The 22496-nt window shown below is 40.9% G+C and overlaps 2 protein-coding genes across 7 annotated transcripts in view; both read left to right on the forward strand.

The window, feature by feature from the left end:
* Window positions 1-5380, forward strand: part of mboat2a (membrane bound O-acyltransferase domain containing 2a) — a 44354-nt gene extending 38974 nt beyond the window's left edge. Inside the window, exons 11-13 of the mRNA XM_030391545.1 lie at window positions 307-439; window positions 1297-1448; window positions 2779-5380. Of these exons, the coding sequence (XP_030247405.1) occupies window positions 307-439; window positions 1297-1448; window positions 2779-2959 (466 nt within the window). The 3' untranslated portion in view covers window positions 2960-5380. The remainder of the gene's footprint in view (window positions 1-306; window positions 440-1296; window positions 1449-2778) is intronic.
* A 1690-nt stretch (window positions 5381-7070) lies between these two features.
* Window positions 7071-22496, forward strand: part of kidins220a (kinase D-interacting substrate 220a) — a 45996-nt gene continuing 30570 nt past the window's right edge. For 4 of the 6 annotated variants that reach the window (XM_030443978.1, XM_030443979.1, XM_030443980.1 and 1 more), the window contains exons 1-18: window positions 12011-12142; window positions 13673-13771; window positions 14493-14591; window positions 16037-16135; window positions 16559-16657; window positions 16849-16947; window positions 18210-18407; window positions 18530-18628; window positions 18948-19046; window positions 19472-19570; window positions 19667-19844; window positions 20000-20164; window positions 20325-20504; window positions 20812-20977; window positions 21100-21251; window positions 21675-21775; window positions 21868-22053; window positions 22199-22339. In XM_030443978.1, the coding sequence (XP_030299838.1) occupies window positions 12011-12142; window positions 13673-13771; window positions 14493-14591; window positions 16037-16135; window positions 16559-16657; window positions 16849-16947; window positions 18210-18407; window positions 18530-18628; window positions 18948-19046; window positions 19472-19570; window positions 19667-19844; window positions 20000-20164; window positions 20325-20504; window positions 20812-20977; window positions 21100-21251; window positions 21675-21775; window positions 21868-22053; window positions 22199-22339 (2391 nt within the window). Of the gene's footprint in view, window positions 7227-8982; window positions 9119-11983; window positions 12143-13672; window positions 13772-14492; window positions 14592-16036; window positions 16136-16558; window positions 16658-16848; window positions 16948-18209; window positions 18408-18529; window positions 18629-18947; window positions 19047-19471; window positions 19571-19666; window positions 19845-19999; window positions 20165-20324; window positions 20505-20811; window positions 20978-21099; window positions 21252-21674; window positions 21776-21867; window positions 22054-22198; window positions 22340-22496 lie in introns of those variants that run through there. The other 2 variants (XM_030443975.1, XM_030443976.1) reach the window with 2 other exon arrangements.

Genomic DNA, 22496 nt, shown 5'->3' on the forward strand with positions numbered 1-22496 from the left:
TACAAAAGATATTTGATTCAATGCTTTACAGACCACCTCGATGAGAGGGATGATGGATCATTGCATCTTGGTGATCGTGTACACTTGTATTTAGAGTGTGCTGGGATCAACTAAAACATATTTTAATGCCGGGTATAAATGGGGTCATAATCATTTTTGCAATTTCTTTGTCAAAGATGCGCACAAATTTACAAGTTATTCAGTTTTAATTGCATAAACAAACGTTCATTCTCCTGTATTTAGTCCTGAATGTGATAAGTCTGCAGTAAAACCTTTCTGACTATGTTGTGTTGTTCTTCTCCACAGGGTGTGCTACGAGCGCTGTGCCATCAACCCCACTGCTGCCACCTTCCTGCTGTCGGCCATGTGGCACGGGGTATACCCCGGCTACTACCTGACCTTCCTCACTGGCATCGCCATGACCATGGCAGCACGGGCAGTAAGTGCGCACACTGTTTTCCGTCTATACAGCCGCTTTTGTTGGAGCTTTCCTGTCCAGATTGAGTCAAATGGATAAAAATCACAATTCTAGAGTCGTAAATGATTCTCTTGCAGCCTCGGAATCATAACATAGAGTCAATCCGGCGGACTTAATGTAAATCTGGGCAGAAAATTAGATTTATTTGTTTTTCATCATCCTGCAAGAGTCTTAGAGCTCTTTAGATTTACCACTGCTACTTAGCAGACCCACAAACACACAACCAAATCCCTTCACGGAGAGTGAGGGGATAATGATAAAGTAGTATACCACTTATAGCTCATGTTTCAGTGTGAGGCCATTACCACTAATCTCTGCTAAACCAGACCTCTTCACTCTAGACTTATGAAGGCGAGAGACAAGAGGATGTTTATGTGGAGACAGTGGAGTGATGGCACAGGCAGCAACTCGCACTGTAATTCCGGATAATCTACTGGGAACGCCTGCACAGTAAATTTTGTTGTGCAGGTGAGTTCCTCCGGGGACTTTATTTCTTCTTCATCTGAAGGAGGGCAAGGAGGCCACTGACCCAGTTACGCCACAAAACCACTGGCCACCGCCACACGGACATGTTCAGAGCTGGATGTCTCTGAGGAGTTATGAGATGGAAAAAGACTGAGAGAGAGGAGAGGGGGAAAATAGAGAAGGATGAGCAGAGGAAGGCGGTAAAGCCTGCTGTCGTGAAATATTTCTGGAATTAGGTCAATTTGTTCAATTGAAGTCTGGTTTACTGTACAGTAAGAATGAGTGGAGTGCCAGTTAAAGTTTTTCGGATTCATTCACTTGAAAATGACTTTATTTTTCTCTTGCTCTTCCAGGTAAGACACAACATCAGACCGTACTTCCTGGTCTCCGACTCGTACAAGAACGTCTATGATGTCGTCACGTGGGCATCGACTCAGATCGCCATTAGCTACACAGTGGCGCCGTTTGTCCTACTCGCCGTGGGACCCTCACTCAAATTCTACAGGTATGTGTGTTTGACTGTGTCGTGATATTGCTTTGAGCCGTGTTGCCATCACAATGGAGTCTATTAAAATATCAGCATTCAAGAGAGGGGGTACCGTTGATTCTGCTTTTTCCGTCGCCGCCACTGTGAGCTTTCTGCACTGCTGTCGTTGCATCAAGAATGTAAATGAAGCAACCAGCCAGAGTGTAGAAATTAACACTTTTTCATTAGCCTGGTTACCTCTTGTCAGGCTGTAACGGTTAACGAGGCAGCTTAATGAGCGGAGGATAGGGAGGATTGATGAGGAGCAAATGAAATGAGCGGCCTTAACACCGCTCGGCCGCTGCCATGAAATAAAGGCCCAACAATGGTCAGGCGCCATTCGGTCGTTAAATCGGCGCGTGGCTGCTAAACGGCTGATATAAAACGGACTCGTTAAAGCAGCTGGTGTGGGGGAAGGAGGAGGCAGAGCTGAAAATATACATAACTGTGGATGTTGTTTAGATCAACTACATAATGAACAGAGCTGAACAGTCTGATAGGGTACATTTCTCTCCATATTGAGGTGAGTTTGACACAGAGCTGCCTCGTCTCGTCGTGCACAGATGAGCTATTTTAGATGATTTTAGCAATTTTAACAGCTTTTTTCTTTTAAAGCTAGACTTATCGCCCAGCAGAAATAAAAAAATTGTACATCCTGTTTTTTTTTTTTTTTTAAAAAAGGTTTTGGTCTGTATAGCTGACTGCTTCTTTACGCAGGGGGGAATTTTTATGTTACTCACATGTTTAAGTGATATTAGTTCTAAAGTTATGTATAATTAAGGGTGCAGGTGCTTGGAGTGACAGCTAGCCCCCAGCTGTCTGGCCTACTATCAGTAACCGGGCGTCATTCGGCCCATTTTCCACTCCGCCCTAATCCATCTCTACGCCCAAGTTTGGATTGGCCAAACAGCTAAGCTGCGGTCACACGTATGCAACATTTCCAGCCCAATTTGGTTCGCGCCCATTAACGTGAGAGGTGAAAACAACATTTGCATCCGATTGCATAGTAAATCCGCATTTGGGCTTTGCATGGAGTTCACCTTTGACGGCCACAACCAAAAGCAGAGAAGTACCCAACAAACAGACTACAAACCAGCGCACCCTGTGCCCCTCATCCTGCACAGCCCACTTTCAGCCTGGGCAGGTGATTTTAATTCACATGCATTTGGATGTTGCCTTAGGTGCAAAGACAGCAACGCCTGCAGTCGGCACACACAGTGGCTTTTCATAAGCCTGTGGGTGACGTCACAAAGAATATGTCCATGTTTTATACACACTATGCTAATTGTTACTTTGGATGTCTCTGCAGGTCCTGGTACTTCTGCCTACACCTCCTGTGTCTCCTGACAGTACTGGTCCTACCTGTCAAACCGAGACGCAGGCAGGCCAAAGAGCAGCAGGACGGCCCACAGAAGGACGGCCTACAGGACAACCAGACAGACCACAATAGCACAGACAACAACTGCAACCAGAAAGACAAAGCCACATGAGGCTCGGAATGGCGACGCAGCAGCAGAAAACACTTGAGACGAACTAGAAACCACTGAGAGCTGGAGTGTGGCGGGTCCGTTTACCTGACGAAGAACCAAATATCGGACGCTCTGAAAAATCCTAACAGACAGAAAAACACGAGTCCAACGCTCTGTCAAAACTTCCAGTAGCAAGGATGACAGCAATCACACTTCTAACACGGAATACGAGACCTGGATGTAACAATGGCCATGGTGTAAACTAATGAGTGATAGTGGTTACTTTACATTACATTAGCGGAAAAGAAGACTTCCAAGCTGCCTTAAACCCTCTATGTACTCGTGTGGTGAAATAAAAAGTTGGATTGGCACACTGCAAGAAACCATTGTGGTGTCAGGTTACGCAAACAAGCGCAGTATGTGGAGGGTTTTTGTCATTGTCTGGATACAAGCCTCTGTTAGGTCGAAACGGAAAAATGTGTTCATGTAAAAGAAACATAACCTTTATCATCAGCTGCCAACTTCAAACAGGCCTTAGGATTCTCAAAACATTGTTTGGTTTCTATGTCTTTTTTAAAATCTTTATCGGAGAAGAAATTCACATTGTACGTGTTTTGTATTTAGATGTTTGTGACAACACTATTTGAAATCCATTCTCATGCTTGTTTTTGTTTTTGTTTTTGTTTTTGTATTTTCTTTCCCTGGGATGATTTAACTTTGCCTGACATAAGTGAGGCCCGAAGTGGAATTCAGATCTCGTCCGCCTCCAGCAGTGGAAAGTCTAAACGAGGCACTCAAGAGTTACTAAATGGATTTTTGTTTCCTTTTTATATTTTTCATATCTGCTGCTTTTTCTTTTCGACAAACGTGACCCATCAGATAAATGTGTGTTGCAAAGGGAGTTTGCTTCTTTTTTTTTTTTTATTTTACCCTGGCGTGATTTTTAGATTTTTATTTTTCTTAGGGATTTCTAAGATGGGGTTCGGGTGTGTGACTTTTTTTTTTCTGTCTTTCTTAGTGTGTTCATATTTTTCACGCAACGGGTTTCCTCTGCATTCAGATGTCTGGCGGCAGTTATTTAAGTATCTGAAACTATTTGAAACTAAAGAATTATTAAACATAATAATCCAATAAAACTAAACTTGTACACGCAGTCGATTGTTAACGTTACTGTTGAACACTATTTAGTTCATTGTCTCAAGTCCTACAAACGTTCCGGATTACCACGTTTGCTGAAGACTTATTTAATTTATACAATTTTAAAAGCCATAATTATCGGAAGCCAACTGAATGTAAAAGAAAACGGTTCCCAATTTGATGCGCATAGCCTTCTTCAGGCCGAAATCTGTCACAGCTATTTATGTTAGTTACCTGACATCATATTATTGTACAATTCTCAAAGATATAGACCAGCTGTTGTGTCGATGGTCTTATTTCATATTATGTGCACTTATGTTAGAATAGGGGGTGTTTCAGGGTGCATTTACTGTAAGGCGTAAGAGACACTGGATCCCCGTGTTGTTATGGTCCACGGCTCACCTTAAGCCTTTTTCAAAAATCAGCCAGTTCACAGCACGCAGCAGCTCAAAAAGGCCACCTGTGTGTTTCCTTTCTGTTTCATTAAACACTCATATGGATTTAGACAAGAGGATGTGGAAATCTGTTGCAGAGGAGGCAACCTAAAAGACACATTTTAACGGATCCGTTAGCGCAGGAGACAGTCTGGGGGGGATTTGAAGCCCACAATATCATAAACACTTTGAAGTTGTGCTATGTTTCTTTTGGTTTTTCCCAAAATACTGTCAACCATTTGATTTGATTTGGTGCATTTGTGTTATGTAAAAATAACAAAGCAGCAGAGGTGAGCTTTGACCTATGGACCTCTTTCATTTCTTTTAAAAGGTTTTCTAACATTTGCATATTCCTGCCATAACTGTGTGTATGTGTGCGTGTGTGTGTGTGTGTATGTATGTGTGTGTGTGTGTTCCAGTATTCATGTGATCTGTACATGTCGATGTGGTCTCATGTGAACTATATTTGTAGCCTGGGCCCTGTGTAGGCGAGAGCGGCCCACTTAAGGGAAAGGGATGTCATTCTACGAAAAAAATAAAATAAAACATAGCGATTATTGCACTGCATGGCCACCCAAACCAGCAGAACAATGCAAACTGCTCCATATGTCCAAAGTGCCAAATCGAGAATGGCGCATTTCTTTTGTTCTCTCGCGTGTATGTGAGCATGTGTGCCTGCGTGTGTGTGTTTGCGTGTGTGTGTTTGCGTGTGTGTGTGCATGTGTCGCTGTAGTATGCCTGCGCGTGCGCCTGTGTAACATAATGGTTATTTTTGTGTGAGAAGGAAATTTATTGAAAGATTTGTATAACAGTACATTAAAATTCTGATTTATGTGGCAAAATAAAGAGAAATTATTTTTAAACACTAAAACAGATGTTTGAAAATGTCTTTCTTTGAATAGAGGCTATATAGTTAAAGAATATGTTATTTGTTAGCGACAAAAAATAATATTAGCAGTAACATTTATGTTTAAATTCTAGCTTTTGTCCCTGCATTGTTGTCGTGCCACATTATTGCATTATTATGAAGGACCCTTTATTACAGCCGACAGACACATTTCATTGACGATGGCTCACTTCCATCAATTTTCCCATTAGTCATGACAGTGAGCCAGTACAGGCCTCGCTTAAATGTCATGCAGGTGTTAATAATTGTGTTAATCACACCTTTGCTTTTCCTGCTATAATGTGAAAATGTCTACTGTTAGAAATGTTAATTACTGCTGAAATTTGACAGAATTACATAGATTTTGAAAGGGAAAGAGAAATAAAGAGTTCCCAGCCGCGCCGTCTCCATATGACGCTGAAATGTTTTTGTCAACGTGACACGTCTGACCGCGTACCTCCTGACTGAACGTCGGTGCTGCAGGCCTTTTTCACACAGCGGATAAAGCACAGGTGTAAATGATCAGATTAATAACAGCTGTGTTTGGCTGCTTGGTTTCAGAATAGATGGAGACATTGTCAGTGTTATCAGACACACCTGTGCATCTCCTGCTACGACAAGTCAAAATGTCAACTGTAGAAAAATAAAAGAGGGTGTTTGTTGTTCAACTGTTCTTATGATAACAGATTGTTTTTAGGCTTAACGTGTACATAACACTCGTAGGGTTTAACTGTGACATTAGACCTCTCTTCTTACCTAAATCAAAGATCTTGGTGTCAAACACATTCACAGATCACCTGTGTGAAATTAGACTGTATTAGACTGACCATTATCTGTCCTCATCTATTGTTTCATATCAGTGATGGAATGTAACTAAGTATATTAACTCATATACAGTACTTCAGTCCAATTTTGCAGTACTTGTTTCCATTACTGCTACTTTATACTTTCATTACTACATTTTCAAAGAATATCAGATCCAATAATCAGTAAGTCCCTCGTATACAATATGTAAGTACACATGTACTGCTCGGTACATTAAATATTTGGGTGACTTTCACTTTCCCCAATGTAAAGTATGACTTTTGGTACTTTTTAAAAACTTTTTTTTTTTTTTTAACATAAAATCAGTGGGTGTAAGTATTCAGATCCTATTGTAGGAATACTCCATTATGAGAAAGAGTTCTGCAAAGTACAAAGTACATTATAAATGTACTGGAAGTATAAACATTGATTGATTGTGCAGACAAATGACCCCTGTGAGTGATGTATTATTAGTATTTTAACATTTTAACATTTTTGGAATATAACACAATGTCATCTCCTACTGTTTATTGTCTTGGAAAAGAATTGATAATATTGATATTTTTATTAACTCCTTTTCTTTTTTTTCCTTTTTTTTTTTTTTTTTTACAATATTTTCCACTACTACTACTAAGTACTTCACTTGATTGCAGCGTTTGAGTGATTCCTCCACTGCTGCTGAAAATTCAGAAGCAGTCGTCTTCTGACAAGTTCAGCTGATGCTTGGTGCCTAACGTTTAAAGGCTAAAGTGAAGTAAATAAATAAATAAATAAAAACAGTAATCCTATCAGATGAGGTAACCAGACAAGACATGATCAAAGCGGGGGAGGGTGTTGAGGACCCCGGCTGCTCCGCTGCTGGAACTACGGGTAGTCGGAGGTGGAGCTATTGACTTTACTGTAGCAGCCGGGGGAGCAGGTTAACGCACCACCGAAGCCACAGTATGACGTGAAAAAGTAGCGTCTTTTGGTCATGTTCTCCGGACTGGAATCAAGACTTAAACAATTACACAGCAGCCCGGCCTAGGTAAGGGGACTTCATGGTGTTCACCGTAATTTATGTCACCTTTTAGAGGTGATAAAAGTAAGTAAGGACCTGTTGGAGAGCTAGCCGCCATGTTAGCCGCTGGGAGTTTTCGCTCGCTGGTGTTTTGCTGTCGCTTCCTAGTAACAGTGTTAAACACGGGAGGTCTGTCTGCCTGTAACATCCTCGTTAAAACCCGTCCATTAGAGAGTAAATTATAGCTCTACTCGTCTTCGAGGCCACAAGTCATGTGACGTGTGGTGTCATCCAGATGTGGGCTTTTTCGACCACGCGACACGCAGTGGAAGCGGCTGATGTTTCCACAGCTGCTCTCGTTAGATATTGTTGGTTTTTTTTTGTTTGTTTTTAAAAGTTGCACAATCAGGAAGGAAACGCGCTGTTTCTACGTCACCACGAAGCTGAAACGATGTCTTGGTTGTCTGTTTTTCTCCCAACGGCTGACAGGGATGTGTTCCAAACAGGAGCTTTAATAATTTTTATGGTCAACAGAGTAAAATCAGAGTAGAACTACCTCTAATATTGACCGCCGCAGGTTGTGCCCTCCCTTTAAAGTTTCCCCGACAGGTCATTAAAGCTGTTTTTTGGAGCAGACCCAGAATGTGAGGAAACTGAACTCTCAGCAGTTTCACGCCCACATGACAAGACACCAAGAGCTGACTGGTTAAATTTAGAGATCCTATCCAGTGTTGGCCTCCAAGTTCATGTTTGTGTGTGGTCAGATAACAGCACAGCTGTCATGGGCTTTATCTGAATTTGTGTTTTTATGTCAATACTGAACCATGTTTGACCTGAGATCTGGGTGATTCTGAAAATATAAATTATCATATATAATAACTGGTATGCAGTGAAACTAGACAAAACATCATCATTGATTTTAGGGGCCCTAAATGCTTTAGAGTCATGTGATATATATTTCTATGTTTATTTTTGACATATTTGGCCAATTGTGACCTATTTCATAATGTCTTCTTGCCTGCCTTTTGTTCCTGTTTGTATGCCAAAATCACAAATTTGTCAATAATTGAAATTTTTACGCAAAAAATGCCACAAACTTACTGTTTGCTGCTCCCCCAAATGTTTTTGAATACTTTTATTGTCGTATTGGACGGCTGGATGAACAAAAAAAGCGACTTGAAGATGTCACCTGGTTTTGGGGACAGTTGTAATATTATCTGACATTTTGTAGTAAAATAACATAGAGCTGCAGTGATTCATCCATGAGTTGTCAGCTCAAAACATATTCGAACACTGTCTTTGAGAATCGAATAATTGGTTTGAGTGATTTTTTCTGAAAAAAAAGTCAAATTTCTCTGATTCCAGCTTCTCAAATATGAATATATTCTTGTTTCTTTACTCTAATTTGTTGATTTTGTTAATATTTCCTGCCAATCCTGGAACTTAGGAGATTTCTTACAGCCAATAGAGCTTACATATAAATAGAACTGCTGCGTTTTGTCATTATTTACCATTTTGGCTTTAACTGCTGAGCAATTAAGTCATTTAAACACACTGAATTGACATGAGGGATAATCTGCCAGTGACAGCTCCCATTAAAACCAAATGTTACTTTATTGCATTGCTCATAGAACTAAACTGCACAAATGAGGCCAGTATCTAAATTGTCTCTCCCCTTTTATCTGCATCAGTTGGTGCTGAGCCAGTGCATGAAATGAATGAGAATCCGGTCGCGTGTGTCTATTGTGTTGGGAAGAGACGGGCGTAGGCCAGCCCCCCTCATCTAATATTCTGGCTTGAGTGAAGGGGGGATGCTGAGCGTTTGCCCAGCAGTGCTTGTTGATACTGTGTGCGAGTGAGCAAAGGATAAAGATTGGTGCTGAATAGCCAAATAAATACCAGCATCACCCTGCACCAAGGTAAGTGGAGTCTTCTGTAGTGTTTTCTAAAGGCAACATGCCCCTCTTTTAGCAGCTTTAGTCATTTGTTTTAGTGGCTTTTAGTGTTTTTATTGGTGTTTTGTCTCGGCTGGTTTTCACTGGGTGCATGTTCTGTTAAAAGAAATGCGTGTGAGCTCTTATCTTATATCATTGCTCAACAGTGAGGGAGCTAAATGTTTACTGATTGGTTCTTGTGTGCTGTTATCGTCCACCCATTGTCCCGAGAGAAAAGGAGCTGAGGAGGGTGTGTCAACAGGCGCCTATTGCCTTCACTGTAAACAAAGGATTTTTTTTCCCAGTTATGTGTGATACTGTCCGATATGGGAGAACAGCTGGCAGGGGATTCCAGACTTGAGAGACAGTGTCAGACTGAAAAAGAAAAAAAAGACTATATAGTTGTTTATTGATCGGCCTCTCTTAATGATTGAACTGAGTGTTTTTGGGGCCTTTGTACCAACAGCCCAACAGGCATGTGACATACTAAGCATTGACTGACCTGAGCCTGAGCTGATTGACTCGCAGATTATGTTGAAATAAGTAGCAGCATGTTTGCTTGTGCTAATGTGAAGCCCATTGCCAAGGCAACCTGCAATCAACGAAGGGAGCTCATTAATTCTACGATACTGTGGGCAGGAAGTGAGTCTGACTATGATGGAAGAGCCCAACTTGATGAATCATTAATGAGTTTTTCATCGATTGGATGAATCCCTACAACAGCTACAACAGCAATGTCTAAAGGGGTGAAGTAATACACTTAATAAAGGGCTGGGCAATATGGCCTCAAAGTGATATGACTATACTTTTAGGCTTATACACGACAGACATTATATTTCTCAATATTTTGAAATCCCCTCATAAATGCTCAGATTGGTCTACATACATTAGTAATGTGGATATAATGACTGGATGGGTAAGGGCAAGTATTAGAACAAGAAGAGCATTCTGGTAAATCCAGAAAATTACACCACTTGACTGTAATGCAGCCTTTAAAACCAGGAAATAACAACACTTATGCCATATCACAATATAGAGATATTCAGAATTTGAGATGATGCATAGTCTCCTATCAGGATAGCGATATAAAATCGATATATTCCCTCTGGGAAGCTTTAATATTTCACAGTATATTATTTTTTGGAGGAGATCCTATCAGTGCCCAGTAGTTACAGAAGTGTCATGTCTAAGTACTCCTGTTGAGCCCCAGGGCGAAAATGTTTAAAATTACTTAGCTGTTAGAGGAACATGCTTGTCTGCAATCTATGTCTGGATTTGAAAAATAACTCTTGATAATGATGGAGCCTAACTGTAGATAATCTCCCAAAGTGAGCTGTCTGCATTGATTTGTCAGATGCAGACAATTGCCTAACTTAGTCCTACTACTATTTTGGTTCAAAATTGATGCAAAGCTGTTCCAGTGAAATAGTGTACATACTGTACTCTCAGGCAAAAAAAAAAACTGTACTTTTCTTCCACAAAGTCAGATCCAAGGCAGTGGAGGAGGGTAGACTTAAGTCAATCTTGATATAATTAGAGCACACAGTAGAGCGCACCTATTGTCCCTAGGCATCATTACCTCAAAGGATCAAAGTTTGACGACTATTGTTTGTTTTCACTGAAATCTGATGACTTAGTGGACTTTAGTGAACGGGGCATCGTGGCTTAACTGCCTTCATTATACTGAGCAGACCAATTTAAGTTCACTTTTTCAGCATGAGCAGGCAGACTGAGCTAAACTGAAGTGAACCAAGGGGCCTCTGTTACCTCCTCAGTAATGAGCGTGTTCAGTGCACAGTTCAGTTTAACCCATAGTTTCATATTCTGGTTGAAATGCATGCAGCTGTGAATCTTTTTATGGGGATCCATTTAATTTGTGGAATTGTTGAATTGTTTATTGTAATGAACAAATACATTGGCTGAGTAGTGGTAATTGCTGATATTCCTGTCGTTGACCACTACCGATAGTAGATGTGTCACATAAGTTTTGTTTGATGTGATATCCCTGCCATCAATTTGCAAGATTTTGTAAGAACTGAAAAAATCTTAACATTATGTAGGTAGTTGTATCACAGGCTTGAAAGGCTTTTGAAGCAATGAAAAAAAAACATTGTTCCACATTTAAAGGAAGGTTATATCATATATGTTGTTTCCTAAATTTGCATGATTTAATGTTTGCCCTGTGAAAGGTAGTGTAATTAAGGGCTGGATGAAAATTGTTCCGTCATTTTTTATGTTTTCTAATCAAGATTTATTTTTTACCCTGGGACAAAAGGGAGGAAAAATAACAACAAACACAAAATAACAACAAGGAATTTCGGAATTGGTGTGTTTGTGCCTGGTATGGCAGTGAAGGCAGACACAGGTGCTTGTTCAGCCAAGTGACACTTTCTCACAATCTCCTTTGCATTAAAAAAAAATTAAAGAATAAAACAAAAAATACATGGAAGAATGTACACACACAAGGGCAAGCTCTACTTGTTGTAAAGCAAGCTGTGTAACTGATAAAAAATCTACATTTATGCAGCAGAATTTTCTTTTTTAAGAGAGACTTGCTCATGTTTTTAAAAAATCTGACTTAGTGGTGGTATGTCGTGATGATTATAGCTGAGGCAAAAAATGCATGGCCTGTTTTTTGTTTGTACGTCTTTGTGCGTGTGAGCCAGGCCTGGACCGGACGCGTTTGTTCCCGAGCATCACTTCAAAGACACACCACACCCTCTTCCCGGCTTCTATTTTACTGACTCTGCTTCTCTCCTAGTGCTGTACATTTCACTGTGCAGGCCAGATGCATATCACTGGTGTCTTTAGTCCTCTCTGAATGCTAATCCCTTTCCTCTATATCTACAGTGGTGTACAGGTGGTTAGAAGTCAGCCATGGATACCACCACCTCCCTGAAGATGACCTCTCTGGCCATCCAGAGTCTGTTCACCTACGTGGAGGAGGAGAACCTGGCAGCCATCAAAACACATTTGGACAAGTTCAAAGATGTGGACAGCAGGAGTGATGTAAGTCGGTCATTAGTTAGTGAGTGTGTGAGGTAATTAGAGGCTCTTTGAAATATTGTGTGGTAAAAGGGGGAATAGAATAATTTATGAAACTGTAAAGAATACTATTAAAGGTAATATGCAAAGAGAAGACCGAGCATAGTGTTTGATAGAATGTTTGGTGTATGGACTTTCATCTTTTCCTTTAGATTGGCTCTTAGTATATATGAGACATAGTGCATATAAAGAGTATTCAGCCCAATTAGAAGTTTTCATGTTTCATTTTGTTAATTATTTTTTAACACTCACACATTTAATGGTGTTGATGTCCATCAGACAGCCAGTAAGAAAATAATAAAACATGAGAACTCCCAAGGGAGGTAATTAGTTTTTGTAGGCACTAAGCATTCATAAAAAGCCCTCATAAAAAAATGAACATTAATGTTATGCACCCTGGATGAAACAAATGAACAGTTTAGAGGGGAACTTAGGGCTGCTTTATTTTGATCTATTGCAGCTGCTGTCATTGTGAAGTTAAGTCTGTTAGTACATACAGTACAAAACCAATTATTGAACAGGGCACAAACTAGTGAACCCTTATAGTGATCAGTAGATTTGCAGCCTCCACCAATAAATTGGGGCTATGCATCACTGTTTTGCATGAAGGCTCCATAATGCAAAGTCAGGGAAATTACATTGTGCACTTTGTATAAGATGGCTTTATTCATAAAGTATGAGCATGATAAGTTTGTCAGTTCTGGTATGGCATTGTTAACACATTAAACTGAAGAGGCACAACTTTTAATCAGAGGTGGTATCGGCCGATTAATCAGCTATCTGCTTCTACTCCAAACTATTGTTATTATATTCACCCTTTAAAATTCCCCTGTCTGTTGCCTCCAGTAATATCTGTACCGTTACAACCTGTTTAAGCCTACCCCTCTAAACTATAGCTGTCCATTGTTGTCCAAAAATACATCAGTGAGCCACACCATCACGCTGTGTGACCTACTGCTTCATTTCCATCACTGTAGTTTATTTTCATATCAGTCACACACAAACCGTCTTGCTGATTTAGATACTCACCAGTGAACCACATCTACTTCTGACAAAAGTCCCCAGCTAATGTACTCCTACTACTCTCAGAATAACATTTGCTAAAATGTGTAGTTTTTGGTGTTTTAGGGAAGAAGTATATTTGTGACTCATTTTTAAAGTAAGAATAAATGGGCCCAGACTTGACTTGGGATTTGACTTGCCCTGACATTGGCTGAAGAATGAGTTAGGACTTGATCCAAAAGACCTGAGTCACATGTCTCTTTTGGTCTTTTCATGACATTTCTGGACGTTAACATTAGACGATTGCATCAAGTAATCTATCATCAGGTTCTTCTACAGTACAAGACCAGAGATGAATCATCAAAGAGTCTCACTGTCTGCCTTTTTTTCTTTTTTTTTTTCTTTACCAGTGACCTCACAGAGGATCACTGAGAAAACAGTGTAATTAATTGGCTTGTTGGTTTCCGTTCCTTCCCTCTATCTTTGTTCCAGAATGGGCAGACTCCGTTGATGGTGGCGGCAGAGCAGGGCAGTCTGGAGATAGTACAGGAGCTCATTAGGAGAGGGGCCAACGTTAACTTGGACGATGTTGTAAGCATGCACACGCACAAACATGACCTCTCAAACTCTCTAATGTGAACACGCCCTCATGTGCAGGTACACGTGGCGTTATAATAGATCGCAACAGAGTCCAGGCACAGGTGAAAAACAATGCGGTCATTTTAACCACATCATCCACTTCACAAAGAAGACGTCGGCGAAGTAGTGGTCTTGATGTTCCATCTTGCTGAACTCACCACACTCGGGCTTAGTCCACAGCTATTATGAGTCATAATGACGACCTATTATACACTCTTACCTTCGCTCTTTCGAGTAAATGACAGGATCCACTGACTGGCCAACACCCTGTGCCTTCAAGAGCCAGCCCAACACACGCACACACTCACGCATGCATGCATATACCCTCCCACTTCGACACACGCATGCATGCTCACACAATACACCTCACATCGACCTTTCAGGTACATGGAACCTGCTATTACACATGGCAAACTCATTCTCTTACTAACACAGAAGAAGAAAGGAGAAGATACTGCAGTCGCTGTTGTCTTTCACACTCGACTCTCTGACACTCCTGTATGTCCATGCGACACCCTGTTCAAATGAGCACCTGGTATGACCAGCTGGTAGGTACACTGCTTTGACAGTTCCCGGGGCGTCCCAGGTAGAGCTTGGAGAGCTTGGACGTTTGTCCAGCTGGATTTAGAGTCTGATGGGAGTTCCCAGGGTAACAGGTTGTCTATATGTGCAGGACTGCTGGACGGCGCTGATCTCGGCAGCTAAGGAGGGCCACATCGATGTGGTGAGGGAGCTGCTGGAGAACAAGGCAAACCTGGAACATCGAGACATGGTGAGGATATAGAGAATTACCAGAGGCTTTTTCTCCATTAAACCTGCTGTTTCCACTGATGATATATATTTTCTGAAAATGCCATGCAATAGTATCCTTAAGAGCATGGTCGAGTTTAAAGGCTGTCCTGGTGGCTTCGTGGATGTGAAGGGTCATGTAATCACAGCGTCCTGGGTTTGTTTTTCGAAACATGTACAGTATCATGTCACGTTTTCTTGTTTCTCCTTGTTTCCTTTAGTCTATCCTATCTACATTCAAAAACATAGCCTAAATACCAACTAAAATATCTTAAAAAAAGAAACTTAACCAGCACAGGGTCTTAAAGTATCCTCCATGCCAAAATGACTTGACAATTTATGTTTATAGGAAAAAGATTCAATAGCTAAACAACATGGTACAATAAGACGCAGTGTTAAACTTCTAAATATACTTTAAATGTTAAAGTAAAGTATCAGAGGTTGATAAACAAGCTGCTCAAACTTGTACTGTAAGTTGACTCTTCTTATGTATCCAATATACACAATTTACATTCATTTTCATGTGCATTAATGGTTTGTATAAAATGTGATGAGCCCAGTACTGGTTGAATTGGATGAACCGGTAGCCTTGAAATGGACACAAAATTAAATTACTTGATGTGCGATGGCTCCTCTCAACTAGTAATCCCATTTACTGAGCTCTGGTTGTCTCCTCATGGGGCAGTGATATGATTTAGTCTTGTCAGAAGCAGACAGTTGTCTGCAGAGTTGCTACGGAAGCTATTCTGTATACAGTATTCATAAGCAGACTTTTGGCAACATGCAGATGAGATGCGCATATTTGTACAGTATCACCTGGGAATGAGTGTGTTTGGTATTAGTGATTATGTAGATGTGCCAGCTCAAGAGGTAATGTGCATTTCAAACAGACGGAACGCTAAAAATGTAATCCTCATGAGCAGTAACTCTCAGGAGGTAGTCTAAGTGATGTTTTAAATTTCTGTGTTGGCACTCAAAATATAACACTTTTTTTTACTTACTTCACTATTTTAGCACTTATATGTTGAGACACTTTGAGTTGATTTTTTTCTCGAGTGACTGTGGAAATGACTCATGACATCAACTGACTCACTGACGTGCGGGATGTGTCTAAGCTGCACAGGATAGATCACAGCCAGTCATCACGGTGGGATTATGATAAATCGCACTGTGCGATACTGTTCACTCACTGGAAAGTGTGTCACACCAGCTGTAAATAGCATATTTTCCTACCACAAAATCTGCTTGGATTTTACCTTTTCTGTAAAGCTCGAATTTAATACTGATGGTACCCCCCTTACACACACAGTAAATATTGAATATATAGATGTGCTGTGCCATCATATACACATTCACTCTTCTCTCCTTTCGGATTTGAATACATTTTCTGCTAATCTCAACTCTGTCCTGTGTATTTATCCTACTCAGGGAGGATGGACTGCTGTCATGTGGGCAGCCTATAAAGGTCGAACAGATGTGGCCCAGCTGCTTTTGGAAAAAGGAGCTAACCCGAACATCACTGGTCAGGTACTGAGACTGGACAAACTGTGTAGCATCATTGGCAGCTTTTGTTGCTTAATATCAGCATGAAAATGACACACATAATACATACGTGTAAAGTACAGGAAATAGTAATAATGATAATGATAATAATGATTATAGATGGAAAAAATTTATACTGCTGTGGTCAAATTGAAGCTCATGGTAAATCTAATGACATTGTCATTAATTTTGAATGCTCCAGGTAATGTTAATGATATAAACATTAGTTGTAAATGTCAGTAGGCAGCACTGACAAAAAAAAGTGACCACTACCACAAACCTACACAGCCCTCCATCATCCGTGTTTTAGTCATGTAAGGTGGTTTAAAGCATTTGTACGACCGCAGGCCCGACACTGATCATTAGTTACTGTCAGCATGACTTCACCCCTGTCCTCTGCCCCAACAGTACAGCGTCTACCCCATTATCTGGGCGGCAGGTCGAGGCCACGCTGAGATTGTCCATCTCCTGCTGCAGCACGGAGCCAAGGTCAACTGCTCAGACAAGGTAACTACATACTGACAGATGTTTGTCATTTACTTGTTTTTAATCACGCAGAAGATGCAGTTAAAAGATTTGTCCTTTTTTGAGTATCCTTCTTTCTTTATTTATTTTCGAGTCCCTGGGTTGTTGACTAAATAATCTCTTGCCACTTTTGTGTCATGCACTTTATTGCATTTTCTTTTTCTTCTTTGCAGTATGGTACCACTCCTTTGATCTGGGCAGCTAGGAAGGGCCACTATGAGAGTGTGATGCACCTTCTGGCAAACGGAGCAGATGTGGACCAAGAAGGAGCGGTAAGTCGATTGTAGATTTTCTGTGAATCCCTTTCAAGGATGTCCCTTTCATACCCGGTCATGGAGCTGTCACCTGTTACCAATTAACCTGTTTACCTCTGGAATTTTCCATCTTTCGCAGTCTTTTGCTGCCCCTGTCCAAGCTTGTTTGAAAGGTGTTGCAACATCAAATACAGAATAATTAATGTTAATGTTAAAACATTACATATGTTATCTTTTATAGTGTTTTCAAAAGAGTATATTATCAATTTATCACATTCTGCTTTATCTATGGTTTACACAGTGTAATTGTAGTAAACATAATAATAATACATCTGACCACAGTTCATGTGCAATGTCTTTCAGAGCTTAAAAGTGAAAGAGTCAAAGTGGAATATAATATTCTTAAAAATCAAATATTAGATAATGTTGTTCCTTAAGTTTGTTCACAATATTTACACGTTAATCTGTATTTAGATTGGCGCTTTTGTTGTCAGTTTTCTTAGATATGTCTGGAAGATTTGGAAAGCTTAAAGTCTGGAAAAATATGGAAAATTGTTTATCTTTAAAATTGGTGGTACAATGCCTTCTTTGTGGCTTTGCACCCACAATTATTTTGACCTTGTATAATATTTTGCAGTGTTTCCTAAACAGTGTTAATATTTGATTTGGTAGTCTGAACAGGTAGCTCAAGAGCTAAGCTAGTCTAATTTTGTTTTGGGTTCATCGCTGGTGCCATGAAACACAAAGCGGTCCGTTCTCGCGAGTGTAGTTTTCACACAATCAAGATTTAATGCTGCCGAGCGCCACAAACACATTAGTGAACTGCAATATTAAATAATTGATTGCGTCTGTGACGCAGCGCATCTGTGCTCCTTCGAGTCATGTTGCATCTGTGCTGACACAAAGTGAACGATGTGATAGCTTGATATGTAACATCAATAATCAGATGGAACTATAGTAGCTAATGTTGCAGAGCAATTAATTTATGTCTAATTAAAAGAATGAGAGAGAAAAAAATATGAGTTATTGTGCTTGGTAAACAATATTACAATTATAAATTGTCATTGAGCCTGTAATGTCTCCCAGAGCTTCTCAAATAAACTGTTAACAGTTGGGAAATATAGTTTGTTAATCCTCAGCTCTAAATTATTGAACAATTGACATATTGGACACATATTGAGTTAAATGTAAGCACCCAGTCAAGTCAAGATAAACAGCTGTGATCATTAATGTTAGAGGTGGAGGGATCCTTAAATTTGCTCCATTCTGTGTCATTTCAGAACTCAATGACGGCTCTAATTGTGGCAGTGAAAGGTGGCTATACAGAGGTTGTGAAGGAGCTGCTGAAGAGAAACCCAAATGTCAATATGACCGACAAAGATGGCAACACAGCCCTGGCCATCGCTGCCAAGGAGGGACACACTGAGATCGTACAAGACTTGCTGGACGCTGGAACCTATGTCAACATCCCAGACAGGGTGAGGCCGGCCTGTGATAGTATTAAAAGCTTTCTGTTGGAAAATATAAAAGAGTGGTTCCTATGAAATGCATACACTTCATGTCTCTCTCTGTCTGTTTTTCCTTTTTGTCCTTCTTTCAGAGTGGGGAGACGATGCTGATTGGAGCAGTGAGAGGAGGTCATGTGGAGATAGTCCGAGCTCTGCTGAACAAATACGCTGATATTGACGTCAGGGGCCAGGTAGGAGCTCCTCTCTCACCGTCTTTGCTGCCTTTTTGACGTTTAAAAGCAGGCAGGAGGCCTTCTTGTGTTCTCCCGCTCTGTTGACTCTTGGTTAAGTGAACTTTAATCCATGGATTAGAATTACAATTCACAAGTATTATTGCTATATAAACAGACACACTTTGATGCTCTTATTTGTAATACTCAACATTATACATTTACTGTGCACAAAACAAAGCAATGTAATGCATTCTCAGCTTCCATATGTGTTTTTGTATGCCTGACACAGTTCTCGGAGATAAACAAGCTAGTATTTGCTTTCTCTTTTCCACTTCAGGATGGAAAGACTGCCCTCTACTGGGCAGTGGAGAAAGGTAACGCTACCATGGTGAGAGACATCCTGCAGTGTAACCCTGACACCGAGAGCTGCACTAAGGTAAGGCACCTTCAGGAGTAAAGCATTAAATGTACTCTGTCTTGAAATGAATATATATGTTTAATAACATCATGTTTTTTTCTTCATTTCACATGATTTCTTTTTTTTAAAGAAAAAGTTTAAAACATACAGTAATATAATATATGTATTAAATTAAAATAGTAACAACAGAAATCGCCCGTTTCTGACAAATTTCTAAAGATACAGATCATACCCCCCATTCCTGAGGGTCCCACCTCCCTCCAGGGGTCGCCAAAGCTTCATGATGGAGTCCTTTTGATTTTAAGGGAGTAGGAAACTAAAAAAAATATTAGGACCCACTGCTCTTGGCTTTCTTTCTTTCATGAAAAACTGTTGTGTATAGGTTGTGGTATCAAAATATATTTCAGAATGGTACTGACGAAATGTGTATCTTTTTGTTTTAGGAGGGAGAGACTCCTCTTATCAAAGCCACAAAAATGAGGAACATCGAGATAGTTGAACTGCTGCTGGATAAAGGAGCCAAGGTGTCTGCACTGGACAAGGTACTTTTTGAATACACACAATACACACGCAGGATTTCTATGGTGTTATTTAGTTCAATGATGTGGATGTGTCTTTTCCTGTTTTTCTCCCCTCAGAAAGGAGACACGCCCCTCCACATAGCCATCCGAGGGCGAAGCAGAAAGTTGGCTGAGCTCCTGCTGAGGAACCCTAAAGATGGCCGCCTTCTTTACCGTCCGAACAAGGCTGGAGAGACACCGTACAACATCGACTGTACCCACCAGAAAAGCATCCTTACGCAGATATTTGGAGCGAGTATGCCCCATTTTTCAATCTTATTTAGAAAGACTTGTGATAAAACAAGCTCATAGCCAGTACATTAAACATTAAGCTCCTTTTTTAAAATCTTCTTCAGTACTTTTTATCTTTTCCTCCATTTACATATCTCCCTCTCTCTCTTCCACTGTCAGAGCACCTCTCCCCCTCAGAGTCGGATGGAGACATGTTGGGTTATGACCTGTATAGCAGTGCTTTAGCAGACATTCTTAGCGAGCCCACCATGCAGCCCCCCATCTGTGTTGGACTGTACGCTCAGTGGGGCAGCGGCAAGTCTTTCCTTCTCAAGAAACTGGAGGGTAGGTAAACCCACAGCATTAAAAACTGTCTCATTCAAATATGAAAAGTCCTGAATTGTGAACATTTCTTCTTGGATAGCCTCCTCTCCTAACTAAATCTCCCATATTCTTAATTCACATATCTGACATAACATTATTTTTCTTCCCTCTCGTCCCACAGATGAAATGAAGACCTTTGCAGGCCAGCAGATAGAGCCGTTGTTCCAGTTCTCTTGGCTTGTGGTCTTCCTCACCCTGCTACTGTGCGGCTCAGTGGCCGTGGTCCTGGGCTTTACTGTTAATCCAAAGCTGGCCATTGCAGTCTCCCTCAGCCTCCTCGCCTTGCTCTACATCTTTTTCGGTGAGGAGATTAAGCCGAAGTTGGAAATGCAATGCTGATGTGCCAAGTCACTGGTTCTCAACCTGTTGGGGTCGGGAAAGTTGTCTGTTTCAACGTGAAGATATAAACTTTGAAAAAACCTCACAGTATCCTACTGAAGTTACATAGTGCAGAAAAGAGAAGTGTTTGAATTGCATACTGGCATATTTTTGTGTTTTAAGAGAGTTCCAAATTGAATAAATAGAAATGCTTACCACATGTTTATTTAAAGTTGTTTCAAAACAAATGGCACCTGTTATGATTGTAATAATAATCGTCTGTTCTCCAGTGTTGGTGTACTTCGGAAGTCGGCGTGAGAGGGAGAGCTGGAATTGGGCGTGGGTCATCAGCACCCGCCTGGCTCGACAGGTCGGTTACCTGGAGCTGCTTCTCAAACTGATGTTCGTCAACCCGCCTGAACTTCCTGAGCAGACCACCCGCGCACTGCCTGTCAGGTGACTATTACATCTACACTGCAACATTGTTAAAATTAATACTTAAGTCCCAGTCCTGGATGCAGTTTGATGTGTAACTTAGCGAGTCAAAGCATCGTTTCTCTTTCTTGCATGCCACCCAGGTTCTTGTTCACGGATTATAATCGACTGTCCAGTGTCGGAGGGGAGACCTCCATGGCCGAGATGATCGCCACGCTCTCCGATGCCTGTGAGAGGGAGTTTGGCTTCATGGCCACCAGGCTCTTCAGGGTTTTCAAGAACGATGAGGTCCAAGGTGAGGTCACCGTCTTCGTCCTCTTAATGACCTGCCACCCAGCTCCTACAGTCACAATCAGACCTTTTACTGAGTTCAACAGAATCCTACATTTGCAGTCATGAGCTGTCATTATTATGAATCTGTGGCTGACATTATGATGTAGATGCACTGTGCAGTTTTTGGAGATTGTAAAACCATTATTGAAAGAAGCAAAATATATCCCATTTAAATTACAGCAAACGTGGCCCCCTAAATCAACTGTAATGTTATTGGTCTTAAACCCTTGTATCACCTCAGATTAAGAATGGAGCTCTTGGTGGTATAATAATGCTTAAAATGAACTGTGTGGAAGTCTTTTCTCACTTGATCTGTATGTGAACATTTTGGTTCTTTCAGGGTACATTTCTCAATAATTGTTATCTGACTTCTCTCATTCTCCAGGTAAGAAGTGGAAGAAAACGTGTTGTGTTCCCTCCTTCGTGCTCTTTGCTCTGACACTGGGATGCCTGATCACTGGTGTGGCCCTGTTGGCCATCTTTAAGGTGGGTAAGAGCAATGAACCGAGGACCCTGCGTTTCAACAATACACCCTGGAATGCCCCAGTAATCAGTTGTAACCCTTCTTTGCCCCCTAGGTGGACCCTGAAAACTTCACAGTAAATGCAGTGCTAATAGCAATGGCCAGTGTGGTGTGCCTGGCCCTACTGTTCAACTGCAGGACCTGGTGGCAGGTGGCCGACTCTGTTCTTAACTCCCAGAGGAAACGACTGCACAGTGCTGCTAACAACTTGCATAAACTCAAGAGTGAAGGATTTATGAAGGTATACTAATACATTTAATACATAGTACCAAGTCATTTGCCTAAGAAGTTATGAAGCTGTATGTCCTTGTATGTATGTTTCCTTTCTCACATTAACACTGATAGTTGAATTGTTTTTGAGCCATTTATTGTTTTCCCTACACCAGGTTCTAAAGCATGAAGTGGAGCTAATGTCAAAAATGGCCAAAACCATTGATGGCTTCACTCAGAACCAGACACGCATGGCTGTCATCATTGACGGACTGGACGCCTGTGAGCAGGACAAAGTGCTGCAGATGCTGGACACGGTGTGTGTTTGCACATGATTCTCTGCATGGGCACTTGAATGATGAGTGCAGCTTCCTCTTTGCTGACACTGAAATAAAATGAAGGAAATACTTTTTGTTAACATCTGTAGCTCACGCAGAGCAGCTGCCATGTGGTCTCACAGTAACTTTCAGTGGG

The sequence above is a fragment of the Sparus aurata genome, chromosome 16 (assembly GCF_900880675.1).
Source record: "Sparus aurata chromosome 16, fSpaAur1.1, whole genome shotgun sequence".
Taxonomy (NCBI): domain Eukaryota; kingdom Metazoa; phylum Chordata; class Actinopteri; order Spariformes; family Sparidae; genus Sparus; species Sparus aurata.